General features: G+C 43.6%; 1 protein-coding gene across 5 annotated transcripts in view; it reads left to right on the top strand.

The window, feature by feature from the left end:
* The first annotated feature begins 8559 nt into the window (after positions 1–8559).
* Positions 8560–14489, top strand: part of HECTD4 (HECT domain E3 ubiquitin protein ligase 4) — a 170985-nt gene continuing 165055 nt past the window's right edge. For all 5 annotated transcript variants that reach the window (XM_065905048.1, XM_065905046.1, XM_065905047.1 and 2 more), the window contains exon 1: positions 8560–8965. In XM_065905048.1, coding sequence (XP_065761120.1) covers positions 8789–8965 — 177 coding nt within the window. In that variant the 5' untranslated portion in view covers positions 8560–8788. The remainder of the gene's footprint in view (positions 8966–14489) is intronic.

Here is a 14489-nt window from a genome sequence, read left to right as displayed (position 1 = left end):
AGTCTGGGTTGGGCTGAAATTTCCAGCCTTCTAATCCCTTGGTCTTTCTGGTGACCATCCCTATCCTGAGGCTGGGGTCTGACCCTAAGTCAACTCATTAACTTGGGTGTGGCCAAAAAGGGGCTTCCTTGGTGGCTCAGACCGTAAAGAATCCACCTGCAATGTAGAAGACCTGGGGTCAATCCCTGGGTTGGGGAGATCCCCTGGAGAAGGAAATGGCTGTCCACTCCAGTATTCTGGCCTGGAGAATTCCATGGACAGAGGAGGCTGGCAGGCCCTAGTCCATGGCGTCACAAGAGTGATCAAAAAGAGCTCCTTACAAATAACAAAAGATACTCCCATCTCAGGAAATTGCATGGACTTTAGGAGCTCTGTGCCAGGGACCCAGGACAAAGACCAAATATATTTTTGTGTTACACTGCCTTCCGCATCTTGATATCTTTCTTCAGAAAACATTTATTTATTTGGTTGCATCGTGTCTTAGTTGCAGCGCATGGGATCTTTCCGGTGTAGGCTTCTGTTTGGGGCTCGTGGGCTTAGTTACCCCCTGAGGCATGTGGGATCTTACTTAGTTCCCCCACCAGGGATCTAACCGGCATCCCCTACATGGGAAGGCGGATTCGTAACCACTGGACCACCAGAGATGTCCCTTAAGATTTTTAACTTAATCACATCTGGGTCTTCCCCAGCAGTCCAGTGGTTAGGAGTCCCTGCTTCCACTGCGGGGATGACAGGTTTGATCCCTGGTCAGGGAACTAAGATCCTGCAAGCAAAACACTTAGTCACATCTGCCAAGTACCCTATGCCATATAAAATAATCTGCATGAGGTTGAGGGATTAAGGCAGGACCCTCTTTGGGACCACTGTGTACTTGCATCAAGCACCAAGCTCTGGTTCCGTGGGTTTGGGGAGGATTCCTACTCTAGTCCAGGGCCTGATTACCACCTTTAGCAACCCTAAGTGTTGAACACACCCCAGTGCTATGCTCCATGTATGTAATTCAAAATAAAAACAGTATCAAAATGAGGAAAGGTAACTGTGTTCTGAATTTCCCATAGATTGTACAAGTATAAAATTGGAATTTCTTGGGCAAAGAAAGTATGGACTACTTCACTCAAAAACTTCATTAATACAGGTCAATTGAAAATGGTATAGAGGTTCAAGTTGTAGCTTTGGAGATCCAATGGACTTGGATTTGCATCCTAACTTTGCTGCTAGTCATTTACCTTTCAGGTAATCAATGCGATCCTAATGACAAAAGCTATTGTCCTGACTTATGTGCCAAGCAGTTAAAGTATATACTTTTTTTTTTTTTAGAATTGTATTTTAAATTATTTATCTTATTATTTTTTGGTTGCGCTGGGTCTTTGTTGCTGCACGCCGGGTTTCTCTAGTTGTGGTGTGGTGACTTCTCATTGTGGAGCATGGGCTCTAGGGCGCTCAGTCTTCAGTAGCTGCAGCATGCGGGTTTAGTAGCTGTGACATGTGGGATCTTCCCGGAACCAGGAATCAAACCCTTGTCCCCTGCATTGGCAGGCGAGTTCTTACCCACTGTACCACCAGGGAAGTACTAGAATTATTTTATTGTGGTAAATTATATATAACAAAACATACCATTTAAAACACTTTAAGTATACAGTTTAGTGGCACTAAGAATTTAATATATTTAATATATTGGGCTTCCTTGGTGGCTCAGACAGTAAAGAATCCACCTGCAATGCTGGAGATCTGAGTTTGATCCCTGGGTTGGGAAGATCCTCTGGAAGAGGGCATGGCAACCCACTCCAGTATGCTTGCCTGGAGAATTCCAGAGGAACCTGGTGGGCTACAGTCCATGAGGTCACAGAGTCGGACACGACTGATAACTAAGCGTAGTACAGCACAGCACATTTACTATATATTTGTATATGTATTAATATATAGGTATTTGGTTAAATATGTAAATATTTAACATATTTTAAAATGTATTTAAGGTATACAGTCTAACAAGGGCATCTACATTTTTATTAATAACTCTTTAATTGCAGTTAAAATAGGTGGGCTTCCCAGGTGGCACTAATGGTGAAGGACCTGCCTGCCAATGCAGGATTTGTAAGAGATTCAGGTTCGATCCCTAGGTCAGGAAGATCTCCTGAAGGAGGAAATGGCAACCTACTCCAATATTCCTGCCTGGAAAATCCCATGGACAGGGGAGCCTGGTGGGCTACAGTCCATGGGGTCACAAAGAGTTGGACACGACTGACGTGGCTTAGCACAAAATAGGTACTACTGAGAAAGTATAGTGTGCAAAGAGATTGAGAAACAGGGGGACTTGTCATGTTTGGGGGAGTCAAGGAATTTCTCTTTGAGGTACCTGAGACCTGAAGGATGAATAGGAGTTTGCCAAGTGAAACAGGTGGGAAGTACAATCTAGGCCAGGGATTAGCCTGTGCAAAGACCCAGAGCAGGAACAACTTTACAAGGGCTAAAGAACCGGGAAGAAGCCAGGGTAACTTTCTTCGATCAAGATTGGCATTGGCCTAAGGAGAGTAAGTCCTGAGTTCTCACAAGGAAAAAACTTTTTTTTCTTTTGTTTGTATTTGGGATGAACGGATGTTCGATAAACTCGTTGTGATAATCACTTCATGATGTAAGTCAAATCTCTATGCTGTATGCCTTAAACTTACACAGCTGTGTGCTCTGCTTACTTGCTCAGTTGTGTCCGACTTTGTGGCCCTATGGACTGTAGCCCACCAGGCTCCCCCGTCCATGGAATTTTCCAGGCAAGAATATTGGAATGGGTTGCAATGCCCTCCTCCAGGGGATCTTCCCAACCCAAGGATGGAACCAGGTCTCCCGACTTGCAGTCAGATTCTTTACCATCTGAGCCAGCAAAGAAGTCCAAACTTGTGTCAATTATATCTTAAAAAAAAAAAAAAATTGAGCAAAAACACCCTGGACAAAAAAACCCCTTAGGGGAATCTTCCTCATTTCTCAGACCAGGTCCCTGGCCTTCTCCTCCCCTTTGGAATTACTTGTTTCAAGTCATTTTCCCATTCCAAGCTGGAGCGAGGAAAGCTGCTTTTCTAGAGGGGAGGAGGGCCAACCTAACACTTGGCCGGCACTCGGAACACTGAATGAATGAAAAGATAACGAGTGCTTGCCTTTTTTCTTGTGCCAACTCTAGGATTGTGCCTTTTGCCCACATTTCCTTTGTGGGGACTAGCTTTTTAAAATTGGAGGATAATTGTTTTACAATGTTGTGTTGGTTTCTGCTGGATAACAACGTGAATCAGCTATATGTGTACACATATCCCCTACCTATTGAATAAGGCCTCTGGTATCCACAAGGGGGCGAGAGAGGATGTGGCATCTTTTGGAACTCCAAGGTGCTGGATTCCTCCAATGACAATTGCACTTCCTGATGCTTTTCATCAATGTAGAGGCTCTTCCCTCGGTAACCATAATTAAGGGGGCTCCAAGGAGAATTTCTCCCTCTGTATTCTCAAATATCTTTTTCTTTCAAATTCTTTTCTCCGATGCCTCATAGACCCACCTATGAGCTGAAGGAATTTTCCTTAAAATAAATTACAAAAAAAAGAAAACACGGCCGACCATATCATTTGGAAAAATGATTTTGAGTAGGTGTGTGTGTTTCCTCTTTGAGACTGTGATTAGTGAGATGGAAATAATCAATCTCCCCCACAGATTCTGTCAATGTGTGTGCATGTATTTATGTAGCAGATGTAGGCATGTGTTTTTCCCCTGGTGTTTTGAAAGGCCTTAAAAATTAACATGGCTGCTTTGTTTAAAGCTATTTCAAGCTCTATTAAGGCTTATCAAGGACCACTTATCTCCACCCTACAGTTGCATTTTTTTGTGGGCCCGGTAAGGATTACAGACTCAATTTTAGACAATCAGCTGGTGCAGGAAAGCCAGCAGAAGAGAGAGCTATTGCAAAATCCCAGAGGGGCCCCAGCTCGAGCCCAGGCCAGTGAACACCACGTCAGCAGCTGGGGCAGCAGGGAGACAGTCTCTACCAACAAGCTCGCCTCTCTTGGGGAGATGCCTCCCAGGGGAAACTGAAGTCCAATCTACTCATGGCTTTTCTTCCTTCTTGTTCATGCTTCTTTGCTTCCAACAGAGGGTTGTCCAGACAACACCTTCTCCTGTTCCTTTTCCTATCCCAAGCACCCATTCTCAAACAGAAGAGTGGAGAGGACAATTCCAAAGAAAATAAGTCATAAATCATAAACCTTTCCTTTCTATATGATTCCATGAATGGCTGTTTCCTGTATGCATGGTGTGTATGTGTATGTGTATGTGTGTGTGTATGTGTGATCTTAACTAAATTTGGATTCTCTGTATCCAGGCTTCTAGCATAGAATTCTTTTGAACAGGGACTTTTTTCATCTTGCTAATCTGTTCTAGAGATCCAGTAAATGGTCTCTTTTTCCATAGGGGCTTCTATAAATATTAATTCATCAGCTGCATCTTCATGGTACGGTGGCAGCTATGCAGTCCAGTGACTAATTAATTACTGTTGCTAAAATATTAAATGACTATTCATTATGCAGTCTAAAGACTTTCAGCTGTGGATATGTGCTGTTTTCATTCATTGAAGTGAAGGGCAATACAGACTGTCCCAAACCTAGGATGGTTTGACTTACAGATTTTTCAACTTTACAATGGTGGAAAATGGATATAGTTGATTTTGCTCAACTATAGACTAATGTAAGTGTTCTGAGCACCTTGAAGGTAGTGTAAGCTAAGCTATGAAGTTCAGTGAGACTTTCTATTTTTTATATTTTGAACTTACAATGGGCTTATCAGGACATAACCCCATCATAGGTCAAGAAAGATCTGTAATTCCTGGGTATCTTGTCTCCTTATCTTGAAATATAAACAATATGAGGAGGAGAATTATTTTGAGCCACACAAGAAGGCTATTTAGATTCCAAAACCTGAGCATTCAAAAATTGTGATGCCAGACACAATTGAAATGTCCTTTGACAGAGGAATGGATAAAGATGTGATACATATATACAATGGAATATTACTCAGCCATTAAAAAGAATGAAATAATGCCATTTGCCGCAACATGGATAGACCTAGAGATGGTCATACTGAATGAAGTAAGTCAGACAGAGAAGGTGAAATACTATATGATATCCCTTATATGTGGAATCTAAAAAGAAATGATACAAATGAAATTACTAGCAAAACAGAAAGAGACTCACAGACTTAGAGAATGAACTTATGGTTGCTGGGTTGAAGGGATGGTTGGGGAGTTTGGGATAGACATGTACACATTGCTATATTTAAAATGGATAACCAACAAGAACCTACAGCATAGCACTAGGAACTCTGCTCAAATGTTATGTGGCAGCCTGGATGGGAGGGGGGTTTGGTATATGTATGGTTGAGTCCCTTTGCTGTTTCACCTGAAACTATCACAACATTCTTAATTGGCTATACACCAATACAAAAGAAAACATTTTTTAAAAAGAAAGCTGGGATTATAGAATCAAACAAACCTAGGTTCGCATCTGAGATTTGATGTTTGCTGTCTGTGAGATATTGATTAAAGCATCCGACTGAGCCTTGGTTTCCTGGCTGAAAATGGGGGTAATAATATCTCCATTCTGTATACCTCCCAGGATTTGACACTTGCTAGGAGCTTAACACATACATGAGGGATAAATATCCTGAATATGAAATTAACAATCATTGTAAGGCATATGAGATTGTTGTAACAGTGCAGTGCATGTGAATTGCTTATTTGGGAGGGAGGCAGAAGAGGATGGAGCCAGCCAGGGATTCAAATCTCAATTCTACCAATTTCTAGGTGGGTGCAAGTCACTTAATCCTGAGCTTCAGTTCCTTGTAAAATGTAAATATTAATGAATACTCAGAAGGATGTATGACAGATATATGAGTGGAGGCACCTCCATTCCTAGATGTTCAATAGATTTTCTTTTGCTTTTATCAAAAGTAATGCAAGCTTGAGAAAGAAAATTTGGAAAACATTGCAAAGCACAAACCACCCATCTCCCAGTCAATGCACTGCTGTAAATGTAGTGTATCTCCTGTAAATGCACTGCCGAAATTTACCAAAATATTATCAGACATGATATCTTCGCTGTCTTTTCTTCTACATCTACAGTCATGCATGCATGTAATTTTAAAAATGCAGTCTTAGAGCAAACACAGTTAAATTTCAAAATTTCTTTACTATTTTAGCTTGATTTTTTTCCATTTACCAATACATCATCAACATTCACTTGTATTAGTATTCTTCATAAGCATTATTCTGAATGGCATCATAATATTCCATGTTTCAGATATACCATTGTAATACTTAACCAGTCCCACATTGTTGGGTATTTAATCTGACTATAATTTTTCCTCTTATAAACAATATTGAGCTGCACATCCCTGTGTGTTCATCCTGGACTGTGAGTCTGATAATTTCCTTCAGACAACTTCCTCAAAGTTGAATTGCTGGATCAAAAAGTATGCTCTTTAATGCTCTCATTCATTCTTTCTTTATGAAAACTTTTTTTTTTTTAATTTTTATTTATTTATTTATTTTTTTGAAAACTTTTATTTTTTAGAGCAGTTTTAGGTCCACAAAAAAACTAAGGATGAAGAAATTTCAGACATTCTCTCTGCTCCCATGCTTGCATAATCTCTCCCATTTTCACATGCCCCACCATGTGATACATTTATCACAACTGATGAACCAGAACTGACACATCATAACACTTAAAGTCCATATTTTACATTGTGGCTCCCTCTTGGTGTAGTATATTCTATGATTTTGAAAAAATGTATAATTTCATGTATACATCATTATTGTATTATACAGAGTACTATTCACTGCCCTAAAAATTTCTGTGCTCTGCCTTTCTGCATCCCTTCCTTTCTGCATCCACTAGCTACCAAAGATCTTTTTATCATCTCCATAGTTTAGACTTTTCCAAAATGTGATATAGTTGGAATCATACAGTGTATTGTCTTCTCATGGCTTGATAGTAATTTCTTCTTTGTGCTGAATAATATTCCATTGTCCAGATATACCACAGTTTATCTATCCATTCACTTCCTGAAGGGCATCTTGGTTTTGGCAATTATGAATAAAGCTGCTATAAACTTCCCTATGCAGATTTTTTAAATTTAAAATTTATTTTAATTGGAGGATAGTTGCTTTACAATATTATATTGGTTTCTGCTTTACACCAACATGAATCAGCAATAGGTATACATATTTCCCCTCCCTCTTGACTCTCCCTTCTACATCCCACCCTTCTAGATTGTCACTGAGCAGCTGATTTGGGCTCCCTGCCTCATGCAGCAAGTTTCCACTGGCTATCTAATTTTACATATGGTAATGTATACATTTCAGTGCTACTTTCTCAATTTTTCCCTTCCTCTCTTTCCACCACTGTGTCCACAGGTTGTTCTCTATGTCTGTGTCTTCACTGCTGCCCTTCAAATAGGTTCATCAGTACCATTTTCCTAGATTTCATATATATGTGTTAACACACAATACTTGTTTTTCTAACTTACTTCACTATGTGTAATAGGCTCTAGGTTCATCCACCTCATTAGAACTGACTCAAATGCATTCCTTTTTATGGGCTGAGTAATATTCCATTGCATATATGTACCACAACTTCTTTATCCATTCATGAATGGATGGACATCTAGGCCTGTGCAGGTATTTTGGTGGACATATGTATTCAAGTCCTTTGATACCAAAGAGTGCTTTATTTTTTTTTAGAGTATAAAAGCGATACAAAGATAACCTTACGTCAGCCATTCCAGGCTAGTCCTGCTCTGTGCGGCGATTCACATTAACAATTAGTACTTAGTCTCCCACACATTTTTCTCTAAATACATAGTTCTTTCCTTTCTTCTTTTAATAAAAGTGGGATGGCTGGCATATTTTTAAGGTATATGTCAATCAATGTTGAATAGTGATGGAATATAAGAATAATTTTAGCTCCCTCTTGGAGCATTTATTAAGGGCCAGACACCAGACATTGTGACCGGTGCTTTATTTCACCAGATTTTGAGTGCTTATTGGGTACAAGAATTCGTAGTGAATATGTAGCACCAAAGTGCATTTCGACCAAGTGCTTATGAACAAATGTGCAGCACCTACTGTGAGCCACATTTTTGCATGTATCTTATTTAAACGTGCAAGCAGCCCGTGAACTTCTATGTGTCTGCCCAGGTGCCCACAGTGGGACTCTGGCCAGAGAGACAGTGGTGCACACATGAGCAGAGTGGAGGAGAGTGGAGGAAGGCTGCCCTCTTCTCCTGGAGCAATGCAGACGTAGGGCGCCCTGGAAGTGTAAAGGACGTGGGAGGTCACTCTGAGGGCAAGATGCAGAAAAGGGCTAGGCGGAGGTCCAGCCAACCTGGCTGTCCCCGGGCCTTCGACAGGTGGGCGGGGCCAGGCGAGTGGGCGGGGCCGGTATTGTCCGCTCCGCGGGGCATGCCGGGAGCCTCCGCCTCCAACATGGCGCCTCACTGACAGTTGGCTGCCAAGCGGCAGAGGCGGATCCTGTTCCTCAGGGCGGCGGCAGCGGCGGTGGCGGCGGGGCCAGGGTCTCCGGGGCCAGGGGTGGGAGGATGGCAGCTCGGACCTCCTAGGGCGGAGCTGCACGGGCGAGGCGGCGAGCGGGGCGCTGTAGCGGGCGCGGCGGCTGCTGCCATGGACTGGTGAACTCGGCGGCTCCTGCTCGCATCTCGCCGAGCCGAGCGGCTGCTCCTCACAGCCAACCCCTCAGCCGGGGCCATGGGCTCGTCGGCGGCCGCGGCGGCTGCGGCGGCTGCGGCCGCAGACTCGGCGCAGTGGCTCTCGGTGAAGGAGGAGACCATCTTCCTGCACGACGGGCTGATCCGGGTCACCGACCTGGCCGAGCTGCCCAGCGAGATCCTCGGGGCCCCGGAGGCCGCAGACACCGACCTAGAGGTGAGCGAGGCTGCCCCCTGGCCTCTGCCATCAGATTAGCCCACCCGGCCCGCACCCCTGGGGTCGGGCCTTCTTTCGGCTTCACCCCGTACCCCGAGGGCCCCAGAAGGCTGCCCCGGCAGGTGTGTGGGAGGCCGGGGGGGGGGGGTGGCGCTGGGCAGGCAGGTGCGGGCCGCGCCGCTGGTCTGCAGACCATCCGGGGCCTCAGGCCCTCCGGGGGGTTCATTTGTGGTTTCATTTTGAACATTCCGACTCCCAACATTTTATTAGACCATCACCCGGCCCTGCCTTCACGCCCCAGAGGAGCCGCCGCCGCCTCCCGGGCCCTATCTCCCCTCCCCCACGGGCCCCTCGAACGCACTTTCAGGGCACACCCAGGCTGCTTAGCTTTGGGGTCTTTTTAATTTTAACGCTTTACATCTCCCCCTGTGTTGTCATTCTCCAGTGCTGTGTGTGTGTGTGCGTGCGTGTGTGTGTTGTTTATTTTTCTCGGGGGAAGGTAGTGGCAGCTGCCAGTCGGTGATGGGCATTCCAGCAACTACTGTGTGTCCTGCCGGGGATTGACACGGGGCCTTTGTCAGGGAAGCAAGCTGGCTGTGTGGACAGCAAAGGGGGATGCTGCGGCGGTCCTCAATGCGCTCTTCGCAAGGGTCTTGAACGTTTTAGGCCGCGAGGCCTTTCTGTGATCGTGGGGGTCGAGGAGAAGCCCAGGCTTAGGAGCTGTGCGTGGCAGGTGCAAAAGCAAATCTCAGCAGTTGTGCCGCTGGGTTTTGGTTCAGAAGGAAACCAAATATGATGGGTGGATGGGAACTTTGCACCGACTTCACTTGGTTCCCGTGTTTGCCACGGGGTGGGAGCTCCGGCAGGATCGGTTGGTCCAGGCACTGCCCCCCCCCACCCCCTCCACTTTGCGGGATGACATTTTGACGTGTAGGAAGCATCCGGTGGCACGAAATTCTTATTGTCGCAAGGAGGACTCTCAGGGGTAGGGCGCAGAGAGGCTGGCCTGTCTGTTGGCTATAAACGGAATGTGAGGAATCTTTTTGTGTTTTGCGGTTTTGCAGGCACTTTGGCTTTCAACACAACGAACATTTATAGAAATGGATTAAACCCTATTACTGTGTGTTTCTGGAAAGGGCAGTGACGAGATCCCGTTGGCGTAGACATTTGGATGTGTCTGAGATGGGAATACTGTCTTCTGTATTTTTGTGTCTGGATTCGAGGTTGAGGTTGCAGCATTTCCACTGTGAACTCCTAATGACTTATTTTACAGTCTAGCCACCAAAAGAAGGCATGTGCAAATTGATAGGGAATTCCTAACATGGAATTAGAGGTTTATCATGTCTTATTTGGGCCTTTTCTGTAAAAAGCAAGGTGTGTCTGAGTGTCTTATCTGCTTGAAAGCTCAAGGGGCATTATGCTATGATGGTGGAATCTTTGGTTTTAATTGGCTCTCTTGTAGGTGAAATGTGGAAAGCTCTTTGTTCCTCAAGACTAAGTTCACAGACCCAAAATTTTTATATGTATGTAGTTTATTTATTTTTAGGATTAAAAAGTGTAGCCTCCGTTAAAAATATCTGAAGTTGGCTTTCCTAAGATGTTTACTGTATAAAGGTACTGAGTATTTGTCAAGTATTTCCACAGAAGAATGATTTTAAAAGAAAGAACCTCTCTAGCCTGGAAGTTTTTTTTAAACTCTTAAAACATTTTTTTGTTGTCTGACCTCTCAGACACCAATATGTGTATGGGTGATAAACACTTCTGACTATAGCCAGAACTTTTTTCATTTCTTTCCATGTGTGATACAGGCAACATAGTATCAGGAGAAGCAGCTAAGAATGTTTTGTTAGATTTGTGTTTTGTGTGGGTGTATTCACATTTATTTATTTAATAATAATATTGATTAAGTATGTCATGTGTGTCAAGCATTTATTAAATTCTCAAAGGGATCTTGGTTTTTTTTAAAAAGGATCCTGGTAGCTAAATATTGTTACCTGTTTTAACAGTTGAAAATATTGTATCCATGTACAGATGAGGCAAGTAAGCTGCAGAGCAGATATGCAATTTGCTCAGGATCACATAACTGGAAAAGAGAGCCTGACGTTAACTCAGCAAACATACCTGCTACTAATCATGTATATATGATGCTCATGTTTGTGATTATTTTAAATTTTGAGGAAGATTAGAGGTTCATTAACTTTTTAAAAACTAACTTTTGGAGACTTCCCTGGCAGTCAGTGGCCAGAGCTCTGCGCTCCTAATGTAGGGAACCCAGGATCAGTCCTTGGTCAGAGAACTAGCTCCCACATGCCACAACTAAGACATGAAGCAGCTAGGTAAATAAAACAAAACAAAGCACCTAACTTTTGAAATGCTGCCACTCCTATGTAGTATATTCTTCCAGGCCACACCTTCTAGTGTACATCAGGGTAAAAATAACCAATTTTTACAGGATTTTATAGTTATATAGAATCTTTCAATTTGGAATTAGAAAGATGAGACTCATAAATCATAACTGATTTATGATTGGCAACTTTCATAAGACTGCACTAGCTGTAACAGTCTCAGAATTTTAGGAGGAACCTTAGAGATATTTGTTTCTCTCATTTTATTATTTAAAAAAAATTTTTTTAAACCAGTCTCATTTTTTAAATTTGTTTTTAATTGAAGGATAATTGCTTTACAGAATTTTGTTGTTTTCTGTCAAACACTAATCTCATTTTTAAAAACTGTTATCTATTTTGGACGTACCGTGTGGCTTATGGGGTCCTAGTTCTCTGACCAGGGATTGAACCAAGGCCCTCAGCTGTGACAGCACAGAGCCCTAACCATTGCACAGGCAGGAATTTCCTTCACCTCATTTTAGAGAGAAGTTATCTGAGATAAGGAAACGTTTTGGCTGGGAGCAAGCTAATCCCTGATGCTGGGAAAGATTGAGGGCAGAAGGAGAATAGGGCGTCAGAGGATGAGATGGCTGGATGGCATCATGGATGCAATGGACATGAACTTGGGCAAACTGTTGGGAGATAGTGGGGGACAGGGAGGTCTGGCGTGCTGCAGCCCAGGGGGTCGCAAAGATTCGGATCCTACTGGGCGACTGAACAGCAACAACAACAGCGTAGCTAGTTATGGCAGGGCAAATGACTAGAGTCTGGCTTTCCTGTCTTTAAATTCCAGTGTTCTTTTCATCTATAAGTGTGGCTTAAAGTTAAATGTCAATCTGAAAAAAGAACCCATCCTGAAAAGTAGATCAGCATTAACTTAGCATTTTAATTTAAGCAGTCGCAGGGCATTTGAATTAAAAAAAATTTTCTTCCCTGTGAATTCTAAACAGAAGGGTTTTTTGTTTGTTTATTTTTCAGTAAATACTGTTTAATCAACAAATTCATTCAAGTGTTTGTGGAATTCAGAGGTGAGCTGAGCCTACTGTTGTGAGGTGAGCATAGCAGGGGGTAGATAAAATCCTTGTTCTTAAAAAAGCTTTTATTTTAGTGGGGGATATAGACAGTAACAATTGGAGAAGGAAATGGCAACCCACTCCAGTGTTCTTGCCTGGAGAATCCCAGGGATGGGGGAGCCTTGGTGGGCTGCCGTCTATGGGGTTGTACAGAGTCGGACACGACTGAAGCGACTTAGCAGCAGCAGCAACAGCTTAGACAGTAACAAATATTGTTAAACATAAGACGTGTATCAGTTCAGTTCAGTTCAGTCGCTCAGTCGTGTCCGACTCTTAGCGACCCCATGAATCACAGCACGCCAGGCCTCCCTGTCCATCACCAACTCCCGGAGTTTACTCAAACTCATGTCCATTGAGTTGGTGATGCCATCCAGCCATCTCATCCTCTGTCAAATGGTAAGTGCTTTGGAGAAAAGTGTAGCTGGGTAAGAGGGATGGAGGGTAATGGGGATAGGGGAGGGCTCTATTTTACAAACAGTGGGCAAGGGAGGAAAGCCTGGGATAGCATTTGAAACCTGAAGGAAGTGAGAGTGTTAGTTTAGTTCTGTTGTTCAGTCGTGTCTGACTCTTTGCAGCCCCATGGACTGCAGCACGGCAGGCTTCCCTCTCCATCACCAGCTCCTGGAGCTTGCTCAAGCTCGTGTCCATCGAATCGGTGATTCCATCCAATCATCTCATCCTCTGTCATCCCCTTCTCCTCCTTCCTTCAATCTTTCCCAGCATCAGGGGCTTTTCTAAGAAGTCAGTTCTTCATATCAGGTGGCTAAATTATTGGAGCTTCAGCTTCAGCATCAGTCCTTCCAGTGAATGTTCAGGGTTGATTTCCTTTAGGATTGACTGGTTTGATCTTGCTGTCCAAGGGATTCTCAAGAGTCTTCCCCAACACCACAATTCAAAAGTATCAATTCTTCGGAGCTCAGCTTTCTTTCTGGTCCAACTCTCAACATCCATTCATGACTACTGGAAAAACCATAGCTTTGACTAGGTGAACCTTTGTCAGCAAAGTAATGTCTCTGCTTTTTAATATGCTCTGTAGGTTGGTCATAGATTTTCTTCCAGGGAGCAAGCGTCTTTTAATTTCATGGCTGCAGTCACCATCTGCAGTGATTTTGGTACCCAAGATAATAAAAGTCTGTCACAGTTTCCATTGTTTCCCTACTATTTGCCATGAAGTGATGGGACCAGATGCCATGATCTTCATGTTTTAAATGTTGAGTTTTAAGCCAGCTTTTTCGCTGTCCTCTTTCACTTTCATCAAGAGGCTCTTTAGTTCCCCTTTGCTTTCTGTGATAATGGTGTTATCATCTGCATATCTGAGGTTATTGATATTTCTCCTGGCAGTCTTGATTCCAGCTCGTGCTTCATCCAGCCCAGCATTTCACATGATGTACTTTGCATATAAGTTAAATAAACAGGGTGACAATATACAGTCTTGATGTACTCCTTTCCCAATTTGAAACCAGTCTATTTCATGTCCGGTTCTAACTGTTGCTTCTTGACCTGTATACAAATTTCTGAGGAGGTCAGTAAGGTGATCTGGTATTCCCATCTCTTGAAGAATTTTCTGCAGTTCACCGTGATCTACACAGTCAAAGGCTTTGGCGTAGTGAGAATGTACCATATAGCTAGTAGAGGAAGCGCATCCCAGACAGAGAACAGCAAGAGCCAAGTCACTGAGAGGGAAGCAGCCTTAGCATCCTTAGTGTGGATCTCTGAGCCCAGGAAGCAAAAGGGGAGAGGAGAATGAATGATTGGATGGAGGTGGGGGCTGCAGATCAAGTAGGGCCTGGTAAATAGGAACTTTGAGTCTACTCTGAGTGAATTAAAGATGCAGAGTGAAGCTCTTTCTTGGCCTTTGAAATAGCTGTTGTTGTTTAGTCACTAAGTCCTGTCCAACTCTTTTGGAACCCCAAGGGCTGTAGCCCGCCAGGCTCGTCTGTCCATGGGATTTCCCAGGCAAGAATACTGGACTAGGGTGCTATTCCCTTCTCCAGGTGATCTTCCCAACCCAGGTATCAAACCCACGTCTCCTGCGTTGGCAGGTGAATTCTTTACCACTGAGCCACC

Source organism: Muntiacus reevesi, chromosome 13, assembly GCF_963930625.1.
Source record: "Muntiacus reevesi chromosome 13, mMunRee1.1, whole genome shotgun sequence".
NCBI lineage: Eukaryota > Metazoa > Chordata > Mammalia > Artiodactyla > Cervidae > Muntiacus > Muntiacus reevesi.
The sequence above is the reverse complement of the archived record's forward strand: the minus strand, read 5'-3'. Positions and strand labels throughout refer to the sequence as shown.